Genomic DNA, 23,647 nt, shown 5'->3' with positions numbered 1-23,647 from the left:
ATCATGCATGAGATTGGCAGACTTTAAAACCTTTTTAAGACTAGCAATAAAATTTGTGTCCTGTATCTGAAATGAGTTCTTAACTTCTGCCATTATGTTTTCAAACTGGTTTGTGACAGCTTTTTGGAATTTTACTTTGCTAACTTCTTCTTTCTTATCACTGGTGTCTTCTGTAGGTGTGGCCTATGAAGAAAAGAAGGTTGTAAGGTTACTTACCTCATGGTATACAGATTCACCCGTAAAGTCAGGTTCCTGCAAAGTTTGTTTGATTGACAAAATCAGATGCTGCATAATGAACATCAAGAGAGGTATCAGGAGGTTGTACAGCATCGTCAACCACTTTAGTGATGTCTGGTGTCTGATCTGACCATTTTTGCAGGCTCTCACTCACAGATTGGATTGATATTATACTCTGGGATAATTTGCTTCTCTCTTTATATTCTCTTGCCACAGAATATATCTTTGATTCACAGATTATGTTGTTTATAATCTCTGCAATTTGTGTCCCCATACATGTTCCAAAGAACTGAAAGTTTAGCCTAACCAACTTCTTCAGACATTTGATAGAATACATCAACATGTGTTGAAGAGACAGGATTTTGAACATTGAGCTGTGGACATTAATGGCAGGATCGTCTGGCCAAACTGGGCTGTTTGCAGACAGGGACAGAACTGATCTTACTTTCTGTGAAACTTCACTATCAATCAGATCTGTCAATTCTTCAGCATACTCACATTTGTTGAGAGGGACCTGAAGAGCACAAGCAAAATTGTCTGACAGGGATTCTTCGAAGCATGCTATGACATGAAGTCCTCAAGAACTGAATTTGTTTTGTTATCGCCATACAAGGTGTCGATGATCAGGTGATCCTGAAACTTTGGTATGACAATCCTCAACACATCTGCAGGCAGTATCTGAACAATTTTAATTAACATTTACTCTTAGTCACATAGGGGCTGCTAAATCTTATTTGGGGGATTATTGTATACAGGGGGGAGGGGGGACAGCGGGTGTGTATTGTAACTAATGTCTTGTGTCCTGCCTGTCTGTATACTGCTACTGAATGCCCTGAATTTCCCTCGGGATCAATAAAGTATCTATCTATCTATCTATCTATCTATCTATCTATCTATCTATCTATCTATCTATCTATCTATCTATCTATCTATCTATCTATCTATCTATCTATCTATCTATCTATCTATCTATCTATCTATCTATCTATCTATCTATCTATCTATCTATCTATAACATGTCAGTCAGAGTAGCATCTGTGGCTGAATCCCAAGTCCCTGCAGTTAACATGTTCCACAATGCTGCTGAAATTTTCACTAAATATTTGTCCACCAGGGGCCAAACAGCTTCTGATGGGATAGTGTTTTTTTTTTTATATATTACATTGGTTGATTTTGCACAAATCTTCTTTCAAAAGGATACTTGGATATTAAGCTTCGTGTTGTTTGCTGCATTGTATACTCACTGGTGCTTCTTTTAAATGTACTATTCCAAACTAAAAGAATAGCCAGGCACAGACAGCTCTCAAATCTGTGACCTGATGTAGAATTCTAATTTGTACACGGACCTTCAAATCATGCAAATATAGAGGCCTGTAGTTGTAGTGGTGACACTAGAAACTTTGCAGACAGTCGCAGCAATGAGGCCATCTTGTGGTTACAGTGAATATGTGCGCTTATTATTTTCTTCTATCTGTGATGGATGCTCCAATAGAGGAATCTGAATCTATAGTATCAATAAATGAAAGGGTGAAGAAGTAGATTTATTTCCATTTGAATGTTTGCAAGATTTCACGCACAACAGACACTCAGACAAGAGTTTTGTCAGATGACAGGTAACAACCCAGAGATGTCGTTGGGAATTTGATTTGATTTTGATTTTGATTTTTTTTAAGTGTTGTTCCGGAAAATGTTCTCAGCTATTGAACTGAAAACCTCCTTGATTTATAAGGAGTTTGACTTTAATTTAAAAATATGAAATGTAACAATTAATCACATCCAGCATTGTTTTCTATCATCACATAAAAATCAGGTGTTTTCACTGTTAGGCTACTTTGATCTTCAATTGATTTATTAGTGGGTTTTCTCTACATCTTGTGATTTATTAAGTTTATAAAATATTAATTATTTATTAGACTCATGACTGGACTTGTTGTGCATTGAATTCAAACTGTGTTCCATTTAAGGTACAGTAAATGAACCTGGGCTAGAAGAACAGAAACTCAAAGCATGACACGGGAAAGCTGATACCGGACATACAGCCTGATGTAACAAAGTCGCACTGTAGGCTAAACAAAACAAGAGAAACACAGGACGACAGAGAAACGAAACCTTAATATGTTATGGGTGTTCCCGCATGAACAGGAAACAACTGGAAGAAGCAAAGAAACGAAACCTAACTTCACTTTGGTTCTGTTTCACATTGGACCTGAGCCAAGAGTGTCGACATTTAAAGCTGCTGCTGCTGTCAGCGGGGACAAAGTTCTGTCAGTAGAGATGCCTTTAATTTGACGATTTTGTCTTCATTGTTAAATAGTTTTAATTTGCAGGAGAAAAGAAAACATCGCCATGAACTCTCTGAACCAGCAGTATGAGGAGAAGGTGCGTCCCTGCATCGATCTCATTGACTCTCTTCGCTCTCTGGGTGTAGAGAAGGACTTAGCGCTGCCTGCTATCGCCGTGATCGGAGACCAGAGCTCGGGGAAGAGCTCCGTGTTGGAGGCGCTGTCCGGGGTGGCTCTGCCGAGGGGAACCGGTAGGCTCTTCGCTGAAACGTTACAATGGCTTAAAACTAAGTTATCCCAACAGGAATGGTCTGTTCCTTAAGTTAGCCTACGTTATTATGTCTTTAAATAAAAAAGGATGACTCAACACAATTGATATCCTAAACTTTCAGCTCGTGTAGCTAAAATACATGTTGTCAATTCAACTTACTGCCACTTATTTCATATAGTTTTATTAATTATTTTTTGTTAATGATGACACATTAGTCATTTTCGTTTGTTTAAAAAAAAAAAAAGCCCTCACAGGAGCCTTAAGAAAGATTAAGGGGAGATGTTCGAGAGGAGCAATAAGTCATGGATCTTGCTTTTCACTAAGTACCCTGTATTTCCCAGATAGTTTTATTCTGCTTGTCTCATCTTTTACCCTTCAATCTTAAGGCATTGTGACACGATGTCCTCTTGAACTGAAGATGAAGAAAAAGAGAGAAGGGGAGCAGTGGACTGGAAAGATCCATTACCGTGATTTCAGCGAACAGATCGATGACCCTGCTGATGTGGAGATAAAAGTCAGAGAAGGTAAATCATCCAATTTGAGGACCAAAACAATAAAGAATACTTTTGGAGGTAAAAGGAAGTCACCAATCATTGTGTCCTCTACTTCCAGCTCAGGACAAAATAGCTGGGAAAGGGTCGGGGATCAGTGATGATCTCATCAGCCTGGAAATCGCCTCTCCTGATGTTCCAGATCTGACGCTCATTGACCTACCTGGCATCACCAGGGTGGCTGTAAAGGGACAATCTCATGACATCGGGGACCAGGTGAGCTTGTTTAGCACTTAGTAAATGGGTCCGTAAGGAAATATCTTGACATCTATCAGAGATTGTCATAATCATCCCTTGGTGTTACTGTGCCATGCCTCATTTCCACTTGGATACCTCATAACTGTCTGAATTTCCATGAAATTTGCAAGTAATTGGGGATAATCACGTTTAAAGTTTTGAAACTATTTCTATTTTTCTATTATTTTAAGGGTTGTTTTAAAAGACGATGTATGGAGTCAGTAATTCACTGATGACCTAATGTTGAACCCCATTCTTGCCTTTTATTAAAGGCAAGAATTATTAAATTATTATTTAGCAAGTTCTGTTGGGAACACTTTCTCAGGGAAGGAGTCTCGTTAAAATCCCAGGCTAATTTGTGATATGTTTCGATATGTGATACGTGACCCACGATAATGATCATCACAATATAGCGACTCTGCATTGATGGATTTTTTAGAAGATGATCACAACTGTCCAACAATATCCCTCTTTCTTCATCCTCTTCTTCTTTTATCACTATGTCGACTTCTTCTTCGGCTAACTGTCATGCCACTGTCATGATATAGTGAGGCAGTGATAAAATTGGCAGGAGAATCTAATTAGAACTTCAATGAAAATGTTGATACTTGGCACCAGCAATTAAATGATTGCAATATGTGGTTTAGGATGATGATCAATTCCTGTACGGATATTTTGTCCCAATCCTACATAAGTAGGGTGACAACATACTCATCCCTAAAACTTTCTCTGTTGTCACTCTGTTGGATTTTCTGTTTTTAATCCATCCCCCCAAAAATCTCCAGTGTAATAGATACTACATTACAAACATGTATGTCTGTATGTATGGCTGTATACTTCTACTCTTTTTATAATGTCTCTGTGACTGATGACTTCCACAGTGATTTAATACATGTGCAGTTCATAACGTTATACTTAATACATGAAATGATGTTTTCAGATCAAGAGTATGATCCAGAAGTATATCAAAAAACAAGAAACCATCAGCTTGGTGGTTGTTCCGTGTAACGTGGACATAGCCACCACAGAGGCCCTGAAGATGGCCCAGGAGGTGGATCCTGAAGGAGAGAGGACTCTGGGTAAATTCAAAGTGATTTAAGAAAAAGGAAACTTGTTCAAGTTACTCTTAGATAGTTATGGTCTGTTCGTCTTTTTTTTGTTTTTTGTTTTTTTTTGTTTAGGTATCTTAACCAAGCCTGATCTGGTGGACAAAGGCACAGAAGGGACGGTTCTGCGTGTTGTCCATAATGAGGTGATCCACCTGAAGAAGGGCTACATGATCGTCAAGTGCAGGGGTCAGAAGGAGATCACTGACCAGGTGTCTCTTACTGAAGCGATGGAAAGAGAGAAAGCCTTTTTTGAAGATCATCTACATTTCCAGTTCGTTGATTAGTATTTGGAATTATTAAAACAATGATTTACATTGTGGCTGATTGTGAGGCATGAGCACACTTAAATCTGTTTTTTTTTCCTGTAGGATACTCTATAACGATGGCCATGCCACTGTTCCCAAGTTGGCAGAAAAACTCACCCTTGAGCTGGTGCATCACATCAAGGTAAATAACTTAAGGCAATTTTATATATGCAATGTTGAAAATCTGTCGACAGTTTCAGGGGCAGCCTGATCTTGAAATCTTTCTGAGTTGCGGGTTCCTATATGCACCTCACAGCAGGAGAATTGCTGAAAATGTGTTGATAGTTTCTAATGATACAAAGGTCATACTCATTCGCTGGGAATTTCCTTCTGGGCTTCACACATCACCTCGTCCTAAGACAGAGCTGTATGGGGGGCTGGCATTGAAAAAATTGTCTGTTTGTGTTCACACGTGCCGCTCACACTGAATATATCTGAACATTTTCAGGAGTTCGGTGACTGTGTGAAACACCGTTATACTTCTTGTCTTAAATGTTTACACTACAGATTGCTTTACTTCACACGTTAAAGGTTATGTTTTCCTTGTAGAAATCGCTGCCAAGACTGGAAGAGCAGATAGAGAATAAACTAAAAAAGACCCGGGCAGACCTGGACAGACTCGGCATCGGACCTCCACATGATGCGAGCGAGAGTCTAAGCTTCCTCATCGATGTGAGTTTACGTTTACACATTACACTGCACCTCTAAACTATGAGTGTAACAATGGTGACTTGATTTAAAGAAAAAATGTCCTTTTTTATATTGTAGAGAGTCACAGCATTCACACAGGATGTTTTTAGCCTGACTTCAGGGGAGGAACTCAAAGGAGGAACCAGGATCAACATGTTTTCTACTCTCAGAAAAGAGTTTACAGCCTGGAAAGACTTGATAGACCGTTCTGGAGTAAACTGTAAGCCTACCACCAGCTTCATTCATACATTTTTGTTATGGTTCGCTGATGCTAAACTTAGACTACATGCAGGGGCGTGTCCAGACTCATCTTTTGACAGGGATGGCCCACCTGGGGCAAGGACTTATGAAGGGGTGGCATGAACTTTTTTTACCCTTGATATCCCCACTAATGATGTACAAGTAATACAATTTAGCAACATATAAATCTCCTTAGCCTGATTCTTCAAGGACTCACAATTTAAAGTATGTAGAAAATCGTATTCGAACTTTTGTATGCTGTCATAAGTTATTTTGACATATGCACTCCTGAAAATATCGAGACGAAGCAAGTCAGCAATACGACACTATAGTTAAAATATTTACCTTCATATCGATTAGTCCAAGTGAAAGACAACATCAACGAAAGAGTGGAGAATGACATACGGGCAAACAGAATATGTAATGCAAAGGTTTAATCATTTCCCCCCCCCTATTGGTTGGAAGGGAATTCTCCAGAGAGTATCCTCAGCTCACTGATGCTACAAGTTAGATAGTGTGCACGTTTGCTTTAAAAGAGCAAAAAAAATTATTTACCACTGATAAAAATGTACCACATTTACTCATTAAGAAAACTACATGCAGCCTGTTGAAAACAGCCAGAATATCTAAGTCTTGCCTCTGATTAGCCAAATCGCTAATCATAGATTTCAATTTTGGGATTGGCCAATCAAATTTCAAGGAGGGCCCATGCCTGACACGTCTCTGCCTAAATGTAAAGTGAACTAATAGGTGTAATGGGTTTTTCCACCTTTTTATAAAAACAACATATTACTCTATTACTTACAGGAATGATGTTGACGTGAACCCCCTAAGTTTGCATTTGACTAAAAAACAGCTGTATTTGTTTATGTTTCTTGCAGTCAACTGGAACATCGAGAAAGAGGTGATTCAGTATGAAGTAAAGTACAGGGGACGAGAACTTCCGGGTTTCATCAACTATAAGACCTTTGAGGACATGGTCAAAGAGCAGATCCAACTGCTGGAGGTGCCTGCAGTCCAGAAACTCAGAGAAGTGTCAGGCATGTGTTATCATAATGTTTCAACAGTAAACAACCAGATTGGAGTTTGTCTTTCAAATGTGTGTCTGTTTTGTGTTTTCTTTCTTAGAAATTGTGAAGACAGAGCTGCATAAGGTTGCAGAGAACAGCCTTGTTGGATTTTCTAACCTCATCAATATAGCCAAGGTTTCATTTTCAACGTCTATTGCTACTTATGGCATAAATGTCACTAAACTCAACTAAATGATACTGATCAATCTTTCTCCCCTTAAGATGAAGATTGAATCAATCAGACATGATAAGGAGGCTGAAGCCGAGGCTATGCTGAGGACTCAGTTTAAAATGGAGGCCATTGTTTACACTCAGGACACCACATACAGCAAGAAGCTCGGGAAGAGGAAGAGGGAGGAGGAGCAGGCCAACGCTTCTCCTTTAAGTGTTTTGAAAAGCGGAGCCACCCTGAAAGAGATGATCAGACACCTGAAATCCTACTATCAAGTGAGTGTAATTTACAATAGTAGTAGACTCTAAAATGCATTAAACACATTTTAGATAAATAAAGTGTATATGGCTGGGATTTTGTCAAGGATCAAGCTCTTTAAAACAGAACAGAACAAAAGTGAATTTACAGAACATTTGCAATTTAAAGGTATCATTCATTTTCTGTCAATTGAGAAACTATTAATGTCTTGGTTGTGTAACAGTGCATTAAGTTGGACAATTGTTTTATTGTTTCTGTTTTCCTAAAAAGTCATCATACATCTGCTCACCTTGCTTCATTCTTCCCCCTCCTGCAGTCCCTCGGCAGGTCACAATTCAAACATAGTAATAAAACGTCATAACAAACATAGCAGAGTGTCCTAGAGCAGTGCACGCATGCACACACACACTATATTATTCAACGGAAATGCTTCATGATGCAAGATCAGGGGTTACAGAATTGAGGGTCTTGTAGTCGACTTTTTAAAGTCCATTTAGAAACAGTACAGTGTAATCATGGTCTACTTAAGCCAAATCAGCAGAACTTTTCATGCAGCATATTTATGCAAAATTTCAAAAAGTGTGTAACATTTTACACACAGATATTTCTGTGACACAATGTGATAAAAGACAGCAGCTGTGTAACATTTCAAAACTATCTTTTAAAATGTACAGATTGCCGGCCGGCGTCTGGCTGATCAGATCCCCCTGGTGATCCGCTACCAGATGCTGCAGCAGACTGCCATTCAGATTCAGAGGGAGATGCTGCAGATGCTTCAGGACAAGGAGATAAACGAGTCCCTGCTTCAAGAAAACCCACGCATAAAAGAAAAGAGAATTGACCTTCAGAACCGCCTTGAGCGCCTGACAAAGGCACGCTTTCTGCTAACTCATTTTAGTATGAACATATACAACTTCAAAGCAAAACCAATGATGCAACACAATGGTGAAATGACATGCAGTCCTGTCAGTCCACTAATCCTTCACCTGCAATCAGGTGCAGGGAAACACACTGCTTTTGGACCAGTTAAAGACCGAAAATCAGGAAAACGTCAGGCCAGGGTTGTTTCCTAGGTCAAAATGGAGTTCTGATCTGCTGGTTCTGAACTTCACACAGAGGTCTCCAAATCACCTGAGCTTCCCCTCCTGCTTTATCACTCCAAAATCATCACTGCCAACAAAAAGCTATGTCTATTATGTTTTATTACTTTCAGGATGATGGGGGGAAAAAAAGTTATTCACTGATTGCCAAAGATACACATTCTGACTGTAGTACATGCCAGATTTACACTTTAAGGACCGGTCCTAATCACATTATTTTTCTTTGCAGGTTTTACTCTTGACATTTTTAGTCATTTATTTTATTTAAAGTCAGTTCAAATGATGGAGTTAGAAGTTAGAAGTTAGATCTGCTATCTATATTGTATGTCTATATCAATGTCTGATTACATTTAAATGCAAATGTTTCTATTAATTTTTGCAAACATTAAATAAATAATTCCAAAATTCAAAGAAATATTTGACGTTTTCATTCCATATTTTTTAGTCTTAGAAAACAAAGGGCATGAAAAAAAGGTTGGGTAACAATTTTCATTATTGTGTGTGTGTGTTCATATTTTAATTGTTATTATTTAATGTTAATTTTGTAGAGAGAGAGCACAGTCTACTGAATTAAATTCCCTGGTTGTTAAACATACCTGACCAATAAAATTGATTCTGATTCTGATTAAAACAAGCCCTGTCTCAGTCGCCACCTGCCTCCTGTCCTGTTGTTTAAACGGTGGATGAAAAGGGAGGATTTCTCTCTTCTGTCTTGTTATAAATGCATGGTGATAAACTCCGTTTGGTGGCCTACTTTTCATCCAAACTTGACCTTGTGACTGTAGAACTTCCTTTTTTTAGAGCTGTAGCAGCAGCTGAAGAAGCTGTTTTGGCTTCACGTAACATTTTAGGCTCCGATCTTACAGTCCTTGTTTCTCGTAATGTTTATTATTTTGCTTGATCCAAATGCATGACACTTGTCTGCGCTATTCCACCATCTTGCTTGGCCTCCCCAATGTCACTGTCAGGTCTGCACACCTCGTGCTGACCTCTCTGACCGACCGCTGATTAACCCTGACCTAATCCCGTTCATTGATGGTTTCTCCTCCCGCTCTGACATTGGACTGAATAGGGTAGATTACGCTGTCTGCTCTAAAAACAATGTGTTGGCCTCTGGCTCACTGTCATCTTATTACTCTGCACAAACAGCAGAACTTGTGGCTTCAACTGAGGCCTGCAAATTAGCATCTAAAACGGTCATAATCTACACTAACTCCTTCGGAGTAGTTCATGACGTTGAAGCACTATGAAAACACTGTTCTTTTCTGAAATATGACTGTAAACATATTTTAAACTGTGGTTTACATGGTTTTCCATGTGTCTAAGCATTTCCAACTAAACATGTTGACAGAAGTGCCGTCGCAAAAGCTCTTTTGACAGAGATCATTCCAAGGTGGGACATACCTAAACCTTAACTCCAGTGATAGTGGCATCCATTTTATTAAGAAAGCCCGAACAAGAAGTAAGTGCTATGTAGGGGTCCAAGCTAAAAACACTCTGTGCCTCCCATCTACAGTCAGGTGGCGCTGTGAGCGTGAAAATGGCACTTTAAAAGCAGATTGGCTGAATGTTGTGAAGACACCAAGTTACCCTGAACAAAAGCACTTCCGCTTGTTCTCATGTAAATGCGTACACGCACACGTGCACGCACCTCACTTAACTTTTATGAAATATTGTTTGAACATCAGATAACACTGGAGGGGAAACCAGCACACAACTAACTCCACAAAACTAACTAACATCTACTGCTTTATTAGAACGTAGCATGTTGAAATATTGCAAAAGTCTGTCACGGTCCCTTTCTGTCTCCATTAGGCGGTGAAAGCTGCACGACCCGTTCCAGCGGCCTCTGGACCGCTCTACACCTTCTGGCCAGGACAGTGGGTTACTGTGAAGGACCACAGGCACCGCCACTGAAAGTCCAAGCGCCGGTTAGGTCCGAACCAGGTTCTGCTGACCCACACCGTTTGAAGGTCGCAGAGATGGCCACGTGGATTCACGCCAGCCACTGCCGCCTCTTCACTGGAGAGCCCAGTAGCTGCCCCTAATCCAGCCCATAATGACTCTGAGGTGTTCAGAGCGTTCCTGTGTGGCCACCATTGGAGCTGTTGCCTTTACCATCTTGTGCCTCCCCTTGTGGGGGTCCCTTTGGGGAGACCCTGTCCATGCGTCTCCCACCAAAGGTGAAAACAGAAAACATTCAGGGGAGCGGCATAGTTTTTGGATTATTGCCCCAAACCACTCCTTCTAACGGCTTGCTGATTCCTTATCACGCCTTAGTACACGTTTCCACTTCCGTTTTCCTACTGTGGAAAAGCAACCACACTCAACCGTTTCACTGGAAAAGAAATCAGACTCAGACTGTGAATCTTACCCCTGGAGTAAGAATGTAACGGAAGTTATTATGTTCTTCGTGATCCTCACACCTTTACTGCACCGACTAATGCTTCTTGTGTTCGATCTCGATCAGTGTACATGTACAAAAAAAAAAAATGGTCTCGACCTCTTTGTTGACCCTTCTGTCTGTATTACTCGTCAAGACCCCAAAGGCACATATTTGGGTACCATTGCAGGATATAATATCCCTCTTAATGACTCCTGCTCTTTCTTTCTTTCTTCTATGATAAATTTGCTGTTTATTGGAATTGTGCTACTGATTTTGTTTTCCTCTTGTTGTGTTATTCCCTGCACCAGAGCTCGGGTTCAGCACCTAGAGAATCAAACTGTTCAATATCAACTCCTTTCCATGACTTCCCCTGTTATTAAGAATTGTAAGAATCCAGCAGCGACAGTGATGATGAAGAAGACTATAATCCGTAAATATTGATATGCTGTACCTTTATGAAGTTTTGACTTGAAGTGTTACACATTGTCATTGGAATTACGGATGTTTGGTTTACTGTGACTGCACACACATTTAAGAAAATTTCCCAAGTATCATATGGTGTGATTAACATGTAATCAAAAGGGAGGAATGTTATGGAAAATTTTACTCCATGTGTACTATATGTGTTGTACAAAGGTCTCATAGAATCTGTCATATGAAATGTATCTGAAATGTCTTAGAAAACTACATGCACAGCATATTGGGTGTTTTGTTTCCCATCATTTTGTTCCCTTTATTCTGTTTCTCACACTCTGTACATGTGGGAAGAGTCACCCAGGCTCTTCTCACTGGACTCCATCTCCTTCTCAGCCTTGGGAGATGGTAAATAGTCATGTAGTCTCTTTTCTCACACTAGGGGATAGATTGTGCCCTGCCAGGTGGGCAGTGGCTCTATGTGGCGTGATGGGGGAGTGATCTGTGTAATGTGATGGAGATGTATAAGTTTTCATGTTTGCCTTTACTCGGGGCCTCTTTCTCTCCTCACCGTGTGAGAGAGTGGTCTTCGAACGCTTATCTTGCCTTCGAATAAATGTTCGTTGAGACCAGATCGATCTTGGGGTTCCTTTCTGAATAGATCTTCTCACTCTTTATTTTCACTCTTTGGTAATGGAAAAAATTCCACAACATGTGTTTTAAAGAGGACACATTATACTTCTTTTCCACCTTTGAAAACAGTTCCCTGTGGTCTGAATGAAACATCTGTACTTTGTTCAAAATATAACATGAATCAAGCACCAGAGGAGGTTTGTGACCCTGTATAAGACAGCTCTCTCGGAATGCAACGTTTTGGTGTCTGTCTGTTTAAATGCAATGAGCCCCCAGTAGACATCACTCTTCTGTAGCAAGAATACAAGTGGTGAAAAAGTTTTGCTCCCTGTAAGTCTCTAATGTGTGCTTTGACGTATTCACTTTTACAAACAGAAGTTTATCTAAAAATTGTATTTTCATATTCACATCTTTGTTCCATATTTTGTTAAATGTGTACAACTTTCATGTTAATCCAGTTGTTGTTTTGAAATTGTGAAATAAAACTGAAAACATTTAACAGGTCTTTATATCCTCTCAGTGTACATTTTTATTTTTACAATTAAGTTATATTAAAGGCAGGGTTGGTAATTTCCTCCAGATACACTTTTTTGTTGAAATTGTCTTTAGTTACTGATAGAAATTAATTGTTTGTGCGCCAAAAAGGCAAACAAGAAAATCTGTCATCCGTTGGAGTTTTTACCTATCATGCGCCTGTCTATCTGCATATCCTCTAGGCTACTCTATACAAGTATTATGAGTAAAGTAGAGTGAGTGAGTGAGTGAGTGAGTAGAATAGTTAAATGAGATATGACACGACGTAGTTTCTACACAATGCAAACATTAAGCTCAGGTCTGCTTCTGGACCAATGGTGCTACTGCACGCAAGTGAGGGGCGTGGCTTTTGAGGGAGCACAGAGGGGAACGGTTGGGGTGTTGACGATGAACACTGAACGAATGCTACTTAGGAATGACAGATGATGCATGCATTCCGTTAATGGGTTTGACCTGTTGAGCTTTTGTCTTTGGGTAGTAAACAGCAGGAACTTAATCAAACTAATCATCATCTGCATTCATCTCATCCTGTTTTATTGGATTCAGGTGCTCATAAAAAAGGAGGCGTCACGCTATAGGCTACAGCAAGGAATGAATGGTAGAAAAGGTGTCATGGGTGCAGGCAGAAAAAAGGGAGGAGGACCCAATTGCAGATAAAAAGACAAAGGTTGTATTAAACAAAAGGCAAAACCAAAACTTACTTAAATAATAAATCCAGAAATCCAAAAACCTATTGGAGAAAAACAAAGTAAAACACGGGGAAACATCCAACTAGTAGCACAGACAAAAGACAATGAACCGACAAGAGGGTAAGACAACACAGAGACTAATGAGACAGGTGAGGACAATCAGGGTAATCAAGACAGGAGAGAAAACGCAGAGAGGCAGGGAACACTGAAAACTACACAGTCAAACATGAAACACTTAAGACCAGATCTACAACTTAAAACTCAGGAAACACTAAAGACTGAACTAAGAAACATTAACACACAAGTAAAACAGGCAACAATATTAAAAACAATGTAGAAGGACATGAGGACACAAAGTAACACAACACAAATAAAACGGAACTCAAACTCTGAAATATAACATACAAAACCAAACCATGACAAAAGGAACAGTAAAAGCGATACAAAATTTACCATCAAGCAAGATTATCCTCAGATTATCTGTGCAAATTACATTAAGTGTAAAGTAACTACATTTTACTACATTATTCCCCTAGTCATGGGGGGTCAGGTGATTGATGCAGGGTCCTGGGCATGCAGACTGGTTCGTGGGATGTTCTAGTCCCTCTGACAGCTGAGTGCAAAGCAGTTGGGATAGGGTTAGCACCCCCAAGTCCAAGGTCATGGTTATAGGGAAGTAGTGCATTGCATGTGTGGGGGTAAGAAGGAATTGTAAGATTGACAGGCGGATTGGTGCAGCATGGCAGTAATGCAGGCGTTGTACATGATGGTTGGTGAGGAGGGAGCTCAGCTTTAAAGGACTAAGGACCTAACTATATCATTCAAGTTTAGGAAACATGCTATGTTGAAGTGTTAGCTTCTCTGTCTTTGGAAGTAATGATGCAGACGGTTCCTACAAGAATTCTCCTATCGGATATTTGCTCAATTTGCTCAGTTCTTTATTGATCTAATATTAACAAGAGCACTAAACAACTGGACTAGAGGCTGTAAGGAGTATTATTGAGAGAGCTCCCGGTGTGCTGAAGTTTGTCTGCGACAACCACTGTAGTCTCAGTTTGCTACTTGTTAGCAACCGCCATTTTAAGTACGCGTAAAAACGTTCATATTCACAAGTGGGGGTCTTATCTACTGCAGTTTATCTAGCCTGACAAAACATCAACATTTCTTAAGCTTGTGTTAACCACAGACCTTATTTCAGACGTCCAGCCACAAACCCACTCAAAATCCTCATTGACTTTTAGAGTTAGGATCCATGGTGCTGAAATGCTAACTCACTTCTGGATTTTAGGACTCATTCCTGTGCCAGTCTATATGTCTTCTATATGTCTATATGTCCTTTTAAAATTTCGATTCCAGTCCAGAATGGTGTGTTTCTGTTTTGACCGGACAACATGCCTTTGATAAATTGAGTGGTTTCAATGCAAAAACGTTTCAAGACCGTTGCAGAGATACACTGAAGCTTCAGTGTCCTTGAGAAATAAACATATACATCAACTAAGAGGAGGAGGCTGAGAAAGATAGCTATGCTCAATGTTTTAAATGTTGGTCTACTGTAAACAATTTTAATACTTGATATCAGTTACATAGGCTATTGCTCCCTTAAAACAGTTTAGATTTTGTTGTCGATTTCTTCCAACCTTCACCTCTAGACATGAACTCTGGGTATTGCCTGAAAAAATGAGGTTGTAGATATCATTGGGCAGAATAAAATTCCTCTGGAGGCTGGCTGAGCTCAGTATTACAGATAGGGTGAGGAGCTCAGAGGCTCTCTATTCCTTTGAATCCAAAGAAGCCAATTAAGGTGGTTCAGGCATCTGATTTGAATGACTCCAAGATGGATGCCTTTCTCAGGTAAATTTTCCAGGCGCACCTGACTGGGAAGAGACCTGAGTGGACCCAGAGGTCACAGGAGGGATTATACTGTATATCCCATCTGGCCTGGGAACACCTCAGAATCAAAGGATGAGTTGGATCATGTTGACGGCTAGAGAGATGTAAGGGTTTTCGTTTGGCGGACCCCAAAATGCAAAGACAGACAAAAACCAAAATAGTATTAACAAAAATATATTTAATGTTCCGACGGGGGAAAACAAAAAGAGCAGGCAGTGAGAGCAGGGAGCTGGCTGGCTTGAAGATCAGGAAGACAGGGAACTCTGACAAGTAGAACTAAAGCAGGAGGCACACCAGCGAAAACTAGAAATAAGAAAAAAAAACAGGCTACAAACAATTTGCTGAGAGCAAAGGTGGCACTACCGAACAAGACGGAATTATATCAAGACAGTGGAGTGCAAGCCAGGCTTTTATGGAGGAAATGATGAGATAGAAGTCAGGTGTGCCTTGTCTGCTGCATGGAGGAGCCAGCCACACCCTCTGCCACTCACATACCCGCAGAAGGAAGAAAACCAGAAGAGGGAGGGGGAGAAAAGACAACACAAAAACTACACCAGAAAAACAAAACTGAACTGAAACCTCACAGTTGACTTGCTTAGCCTGCTGCTACTGCAACTCAATTCTAAATCAAATAAAATAGATTGATGGATGGATATTTATCTCATTAGACATATGTAATTGTTATCCATGCTCGACAAAATATCAAGACAGCACTATATACAGTATATGTCTTGCTGACTTGTCGCCCTGACACCATTTATTGAATTTGAGGGTCCAGAAGGATTGAGGGTCATGTGAACAGTATGGCCAAAGAATAAGTTGTCATTGGGATAATGTCGGACACATACCTTGTGAATATGGAAGACTTTCTTGTGCTCACGAAACAGTATTTGATTTACTTTTCTGTCTAGCAAAAGATTTTCATTTAATGATAATGATAGATCTGAATCATCTGCTCAGAAATTACAGTGATTTTCACTGGAGGAAAAGAAATACAGAGTAAGAGTCACCACTTAGAAAGAAAAGCCTTAACTGTAAAAGTAGCCTTATTAAAGATATTTTAAAGGATTACTCAACCACAAACCTTTCAGAGTAAAAAAAAAGGTTTCTAAAAGAACAGCATTTCTAGCATCGTTTAACACAACTCAATCCAGAGACTGTATCAGACTGTAAAATCTCCGCATCCTAATGTTCACATCTGTGTTCAAGGTAAATGAAACCTTTAATCCTGTTGAGAGCAAAAGGAAACAGGTTGAGAAGAGACGAAACGAAACCTAACTTCACATCCTGATTCCATGCGCAAATGGTCGTGGCAACGAACACTGCACATATCTTCCACTTCAGTTTATAACCTCAGTCCCAGCAAGGCTCATTTCAGCGGAGAAAACTTTCACTTGGCGTTTCATCTGACCGTTGTTTCTTCATTGATAAAACGTTTTTTTGTCGTTACTGGATAGAAAACATCACCATGAACACTCTGAACCAGCAGTATGAGGAGAAGGTGCGTCCCTGCATCGATCTCATTGACTCTCTTCGCTCTCTGGGTGTAGAGAAGGACTTAGCGCTGCCTGCTATCGCCGTGATCGGAGACCAGAGCTCGGGGAAGAGCTCCGTGTTGGAGGCGCTGTCCGGGGTGGCTCTGCCGAGGGGAAGTGGTGAGTATGTTGTAGGCCTATATTACAATAACATAGGATTTTTTTGTGATCATTTTGTTTTAAGAACTAAGATCAACAGATGTTTGTGTTACTGGTGAATCAAAAAACAATTCAGATTGGAATCAGAAGTGCATACACCTACTCGTATTTGATTATTATTAAAGTTATTTGCAATATTTCGTTATTGTTAGGCCGACTCAATAAAACATTTTGTGTGATTCCACTTTAAAGCAACTCTCTTTTTTTGCTTTAAAGTGTGTGTGTGTGTGTGTGGGGGGGGGGGGGGGGGGGGTGATCCAATACAGCGTCCAATTAATGTGCAATCGTGGGAAGCGTAAATTTGTGTGACGTCACCATCAAGCGCAGGGCCCCGAGCCGATCTGGTCACCGAGCCGATCTGGTACTTATACCCGCAAAGAAACATTGTCAGTAAAACGACTTCCGACATGTCTGCTCTAGAGTGGACTATCGTCATCCTGATCCTCACTCTTCACTCCTCCTCTGTTCCCCCTCCTTTCTGTTCTCTCCACTTCTAGTAATTTGAGCCGTCAACTAAGGGCAGCGCACTTTTACTGTTTTTAATAAGCACACTGGATATCATGGATATCTAGAACATATCCTCATTCAGAATATATCCCTTTTTATCACTCTGTATTCATCCAGGCATTGTAACAAGATGCCCTCTTGAATTGAAGATGAAGCGAAAGAGAGAAGGAGAGGAATGGTTTGGAAAGATAAGCTACACGAACCATGAGGAAGAAATTGAAGATCCTTCAGACGTGGAGAAAAAAATAAGAGAAGGTGCAGTGTACAGTATTATTAAACCCACAATTAAAAACCCAAGGACTGTATGATGGTTATACTTTGTGCCTTTTCCTTACAGCTCAGGATGAAATGGCTGGGGTCGGTGTGGGGATCAGTGATGATCTCATCAGTCTGGAAATCGCCTCTCCTGATGTTCCAGACCTGACGCTTATTGATCTGCCCGGTATCGCAAGGGTGGCTGTCAAAGGACAACCAGAGAACATCGGAGACCAGGTGAACTTGTTCAGTGTCCCCAAAACAAGCTAGCAGCTGTTTTTATAGAAAGAACTAGTCAAATTGATTGTGAGGTCTCAATTATCTATTATATATCTTTATTTACAAAGATGAACATACAACCCATACACAATCAATCAATCAATCAATCTTTATTTATATAGCGTCAATTCATAACAGGCGTTATCTCAAGACACTTTACAAAAGCAGGTAAAGGACCTTACTGTTTGTCTGTTAACATTAACAAAAGAGCAGGTAACAAGACCATGCTCATTGTTATGTTTACAAAAAGCAGGTAAAGGACCTTACTGATGGCTATATTACAAGAGCCCAGCTTAATCCGTCATAGCGTCGCAAGAAAAAACTTCCTTTTAACAGGCAGAAATCTTCAGCAGACCCGGGCTCATGACGGAACAGCCATCTGCTAAACTGTGCTGGGCTTGAAAATGGGATGGGGGAGATGGGACAAAATGCAGAAAGAAGAATAGGATGGGATAGGTTGGGGGGGGGGGGGGTTGTTTGGGCAGGCCATCCTCACCAACAGTCCCAAGGAACCTAAGAGAGCTCAAAAGGAGAGGTTAGAATACAAAGATAGTGACAAGCTACTGCTTGTCACTATAGACGTATCTTATAACTATAAAATAAGAAAGCTGGGAGAGAGAGAGGGAGAGAGAGATCCCTCATCTCATCAATGACTGAAAAGCAATTGATATTGTTGCAAAACTACAAAATGCCTTACCTGTCCTTTAGCAAGGCTAACAGCTTTTCAGATTTATACAATAAATTAGGATAAAATACAGACCTGAGGACAACAGTGATTTCATAGCTGTGAAACAAATAAGTTAATTTATCATACAATGCATTTATATTTTCAGATCAAAAGGCTGATCCAGAAGTTTATCAAAAAACAAGAAACCATCAGCTTGGTGGTTGTTCCGTGTAACGTGGACATAGCCACCACAGAGGCCCTGAAGATGGCCCAGGAGGTGGATCCTGAAGGAGAGAGGACTCTGGGTAAATTCAAAGTGATTTTGCAACAAGAGAAGGAAAATGTGTCTATCCAACTCTTATATAGTTGCCACCGTTGTGCCTCTTAGGAATCTTGACCAAGCCTGATCTGGTGGACAAAGGAACTGAAGAGACGGTCCTGGACATTGTCCATAACGAGGTGATCCACCTCCAAAAGGGCTACATGATTGTCAAGTGCAGGGGGCAGAAGGAGATCACTGACAAGGTGTCTCTTACTGAAGCAATAGAAAGAGAAAAAGCCTTCTTCCAAGAACATGTGTACTTTCAGTAAGTTTGTGTATTTTAGGTTGACATATATATATATTTTTTTATTTACAGTGCTGTGTTTTGCAATTTTTGGCATGTGTACTTAGTACTGTTATTTTCATGTTGCAGAACTCTCTACAATGAAGAGCATGCGACTATTCCTAAACTGGCTGAGAAACTCACACTTGAGTTGGTGCATCATATTGAGGTGATTTACTACTTAAAAGTTTACTGTTTAGGGCCGTTAGTGGCTTAGAGGTTAGCTTGCCCTGTTATATACAAATGCTCCAACCCTAAAATCCCTGGGTTTGAATTCGACCTGTGGCTACTTTCCCACATTTCTCCACTTTCCCTTTTGTGAGTTTCCAACTCTATCCACTGTTCTGTCTCTCAAATAAACATTTTTACAATATGATATTTCATTTGGAGTTAAAATGTTGACCCTTGTGTAATTTACAGAAATCTCTGCCTCGACTTGAAGAGCAGATTGAGGAGAAGCTAGAACAGACCCATGCAGAGCTGGAGAGATATGGAAGTGGGCCCCCATCTGATGCAGCTGAGAGAATGGTCTTCCTCATCGATGTGAGCTCTTACACTTAACACAACATTTTCCTTGCCACAAAGGCAATTACTTACACAGTGATGTTGCAACTTTTAATACAATGAAATACAAAATGTCGTTTTAGAGCCTCCTAGCGGAAGCACCCAAAATTGGTACACTATTTACAACAAATAAAAGTTTAATCATGTTAATAAAAAAAAGTTCCAATTCAACCTTGCTGATAAAAAAAGAAAAAAAAGGTCACCGAACCAGTTTATTTCTTCAACATGTAGTTAAATGAAATAATTCTAAACACAGACGACCTGCGGTTAAGTCCTTTTTATTAATGAACGTCACTCAAACGTCCAGGCTTAAACCTGATTTAGTTGAATTTAAGGCTTATACTGATTCTGAAGTCAGGTTTAATTTCAGCCCAGTTGCACCCTGTTAGGCTTGCAGGAGAGCCAGATCAGCTGCTCCAGACCGCTCAGATGAATTTCTGTCATGTTTGAAGGTAGACGCACTGTATGATCATACGACTACACACACCCGTTCAGTGAGAGCAGAGAGCCCATTCTCCAACTACAGGACTTTCTTTTTCCTGATTGTGCCTGCGCAAACCGCCAGAGAGCATCTGAAGGCAGTTTATGGATGTTTAATGTATCCTTCCCCCCCGTCAGGAAAGATATGAACAAGAGACACATTGGCAGGAAAAAGCTGTGGACCTCCAGCTGCCAGGAAATATTTGAGTGTTTTGAACATGTTTGTATTTGAGCCGTGCATATTAGACAATTTAATTACAGATCTGACTTCAACTTCAGTCTGTGGCAGTTTCCATAGGAAATTGTATTGACAATTGTCAACGCCCTGTCCTAATTTAACTCTAATTCAAAAGTGTGAGATCTTGCCTGATATGAACACATCATTTCTGAGCTTTGATCATGCATCTCAAACCATTCAGTCGAACAGCTTAAGATGTCACTCCACCTACTTTAATACAATCCCACTGTGCATGCTGGGCTTTCAGAGGAGTGATACGTATTGTTCAAAGTCCCAATGATGTGTTCTCTTTTGTCGTCACTCATGGAATGTCTCTAGGCCAACCAGATTTGAAATTTCTTCGTAAGGTTCCTGATTGAAAAACACATAACCATTAGTATCATTACAATTGCACTGATTGAAAACCTTCCAACATTGCTCACCACTATGTATGAAATTCAGTTATTTATTAGAAAAATATAAAACACAGTTTCAGCCTTTCAATGTGTGCTGCAGAAAGTGACAGCGTTCACTCAAGACGCCATCAGTCTGACTACAGGGGAGGAGCTCAAGTGTGGAGACAGGCTCAACGTCTTTTCTACGCTCAGAAAAGAGTTTGGGAAGTGGAATGCCCACCTGGAGAAATCAGGACTAAAGTGTGAGTGTCTTATTTAGAAGTAGTCTACAGCAGTCAATCAGCAGCAGAACCCTGAAATATACTTTCATGTGTTGCAGTCAACGAAAGGATTGAGAGAGAGGTGGTGGACTATGAGGAGATGTACCGAGGAAGAGAACTACCTGGCTTCATCAACTACAAGACCTTTGAGGTCATGGTCAGAGAGCAGATCAAACAACTGGAGGAGCCTGCTGTTAAGAGACTCAAAGATATAGGAGGTGCGTCAGTGGATCACAGCTGCATGAATAAATCATTTAGGCATGTGCAAGTCTCAGGACTTGCAAGGTCAAGCAAATGATCTGAAATGTGTCAGGCTGCTTCTTTTAAGAAGGCAAGTCATCCAGGGTCCACAAGATTATGTTTTTTATGCTTTCACATCAAATCCAGCAAAGTTCAATTGACACAACTCGTTATGAAGCAAAAGATAAGAAATGAATTATTCCACATCAGTTTTACCATTCATGGCCACTGCACACCGACACCATCTTTTTGTCCAAAATTAACACCCATTAAAATAGATGTTGTGTCAAGCATGTTGACCCTCTGACTGTGAAAATTTCATCCCTTATTTTTTTTCTGGTTGGATTTTCTGCATTTTTTTAAATATTATATCATTATTTTTTATCTTGTTATACAACTGACTATTCTTCAAGTTAATAAGAAGCTGTCCTTTCACCTTTTCCCTTTCCACCTCTCGTCTCCTGTCTTTTCAATTTGTGTGTCAGAATCAAAGGTAGAGGGCTAAACTAAGCATGGTTGAAGTAGGAGGTTTACTTTTTTGTACCAAAGAAAATAGAGTAGACGTCCTAAATAACTTGAGCATGATTGCTAATTTCAAATTCAATGTATGATTTTAGGAAGTCGTTGCATTTACCTCATAACTGGAATTTGTCCCTTTTTTTGTTTATTTACAGCTCTAAAATAAATAAATGACAGATTTGTTTAAGTTTTATATTTCACACATAATGTTGCTTTTCCATTTCCTGTAGATGCTGTTAGGAAGGTGTTCGTACAGCTGGCCATAAGTAGCTTCACTGGATATCCTAACCTTGTAAAAACAGCCAAGGTAGCCTGAACTTCACATTTACACAATGTAGCTTATGGATTTTTTTTGACTCCAATAATGTGATTAGCAGTATTCTTAATTGTTTGTAGACTGACCCAAATCTTTTTCTTAGGCAAAGATCGAAGCCATAAAACAACAAAAAGAATCCTCTGCTGAATCCTTTCTGAGAACTCAGTTCAAGATGGAGCTGCTTGTTTACTCTCAGGACCGGACTTACAGCTGCAGTTTGAGTGACAGAAAGAAAGAGGAGAATGAGGAGAATGAGGACAATGATGATTTCTGTGTATCAGGAACCTCGAGAAGTGTTGTGTACTGTCCAGATAACCAAGCGACACTTCAGGAGCTGATGCTGCACTTGAAATCCTATTACAGAGTAAGCTTTAATGTAGCAGGATGATTTAGATACAAAACGTAAAAACAGTACATGAAACAATGATCCATCTCCTCAAAATGTTCTGTCATTTTCCTCTTTCAGATTGCGAGCCAGCGTCTGGCAGACCAGATCCCTATGGTGATCCGTTACCAGATGTTGCAGGAGTCTGCTGTCCAGCTGCAGAGGGAGATGATGCAGGTGCTTCAGGAAAAGGAGAATTTAGAGTTCTTGTTGAAGGAGGATGCTGACATTGGCAGCAAGAGAGCCAATTTGCAAAGCCGCCTCAAACGCCTCATGAAGGCACGCGTGTTCCTGGTGGAGTTCTAGAAAAGCCTTTTACCTCTTTTCACAGCAGCGAGAATAGTGCAGAGGAATTCTGACCTTGAATCCGGTCTCATTTACCCTCAATTTATGCCGAGGCCTGTCTCTTGACGGTCCATTATTGCTGGATATGTTCATCTTTATTCAACTAACTGCTCATGGCTTGAACGTGTCCTGAGTCTTACTGCGCACTTGGCTCCCCCTTGTGGTTTCACAGGACAATAAAATCCCTGCTTAGAAGCAAAACATTTGAAATCCTTGATTATCATAAAAACATGTTAACATATTTGGATTTTGTAGATTAAACATTATCCATGCAATCAATTAGGACATGTAATCTTTCACTCTCAGAAATGAATACAAAGTTCTCAATTCCAGATAGTTCTCCACCAATGATTAAGATTGTTTTCTTTCAACCATTAAAGGCAAAGTTCGCAATTTTGTCCAGATACACTTTTGAAGATGTTGGTCCACCATTTTGGAGCAGTTGAAAACATGTAAACAATATGACCAATGTCAGTGACGAGGTACCAATTCATTAACCAATCTTTCCTGCCGGTTTCCCTGCGTGCACAAACCCACACTCAAAGTCTGATCGCTGACGGAGTTTAACATTGGAAGCTAGAGGTAAAATAGTCAAACAAAACATTATGATCAAGTTCAACACAATGCAAGCCATGAGCAGATGGACTACTGAGGGAATGCTACTTACAAAATCATGCTAGTTCTCAGAAATTACCTGCCTACCTTAAAGTAAAGCTTTTATCTTATTCCATAACTTTTATTTTTGTAATATGCATTATTATGAGTGTGACATCCCATGTTTTACCTATGTCATTCTTGAGGGTGCTACTTCAGAAACCTCAGTGAATAAC

At 40.1% G+C, this 23,647-nt stretch overlaps 2 protein-coding genes across 6 annotated transcripts; both read left to right on the top strand.

Moving 5' to 3' along the window:
• Positions 1-1,659: 1,659 nt before the first annotated feature.
• On the top strand, positions 1,660-9,004 carry LOC306822329 (interferon-induced GTP-binding protein Mx-like). Of its 3 annotated transcripts, none has more exons than XM_079341275.1 (13): positions 1,660-1,685; positions 2,565-2,770; positions 3,177-3,314; positions 3,403-3,557; positions 4,519-4,657; positions 4,760-4,958; positions 5,056-5,134; positions 5,542-5,664; positions 5,761-5,902; positions 6,804-6,962; positions 7,051-7,127; positions 7,215-7,439; positions 8,097-9,004. In XM_079341275.1, coding segments are annotated over exons 1-13 (2,043 nt in total). In that variant the 5' UTR covers positions 1,660-1,683; the 3' UTR covers positions 8,496-9,004. The 3 variants fall into 3 exon arrangements, with proteins under 3 accessions (XP_079197401.1, XP_079197403.1, XP_079197402.1); XM_079341277.1 differs by lacking the exon at positions 1,660-1,685 and adding an exon at positions 1,737-1,850; XM_079341276.1 differs by lacking the exon at positions 1,660-1,685 and having other exon boundaries at positions 2,487-2,770.
• Positions 9,005-13,230: 4,226 nt separating this feature from the next.
• On the top strand, positions 13,231-23,550 carry LOC306822330 (interferon-induced GTP-binding protein Mx). 3 transcript variants are annotated; one of them, XM_079341278.1, is made up of 13 exons: positions 13,231-13,298; positions 16,526-16,723; positions 17,387-17,524; positions 17,607-17,761; positions 18,637-18,775; positions 18,859-19,057; positions 19,166-19,244; positions 19,496-19,618; positions 20,853-20,994; positions 21,072-21,230; positions 22,002-22,078; positions 22,191-22,451; positions 22,554-23,550. In XM_079341278.1, exons 1-13 carry the CDS (start codon positions 13,283-13,285, stop codon positions 22,776-22,778), a joined length of 1,911 nt encoding a protein of 636 aa, XP_079197404.1. In that variant the 5' UTR covers positions 13,231-13,282; the 3' UTR covers positions 22,779-23,550. The 3 variants fall into 3 exon arrangements, with proteins under 3 accessions (XP_079197404.1, XP_079197405.1, XP_079197406.1); XM_079341279.1 differs by having other exon boundaries at positions 13,257-13,327; XM_079341280.1 differs by lacking the exon at positions 13,231-13,298 and adding an exon at positions 15,913-16,067.
• The last annotated feature ends 97 nt before the right edge of the window (positions 23,551-23,647 follow it).

The sequence above is a fragment of the Symphodus melops genome (assembly GCF_947650265.1).
Source record: "Symphodus melops genome assembly, chromosome: 4".
Classification (NCBI taxonomy): Eukaryota; Metazoa; Chordata; class Actinopteri; order Labriformes; family Labridae; genus Symphodus; species Symphodus melops.
This window is presented reverse-complemented; position numbering and strand designations above follow the sequence as displayed.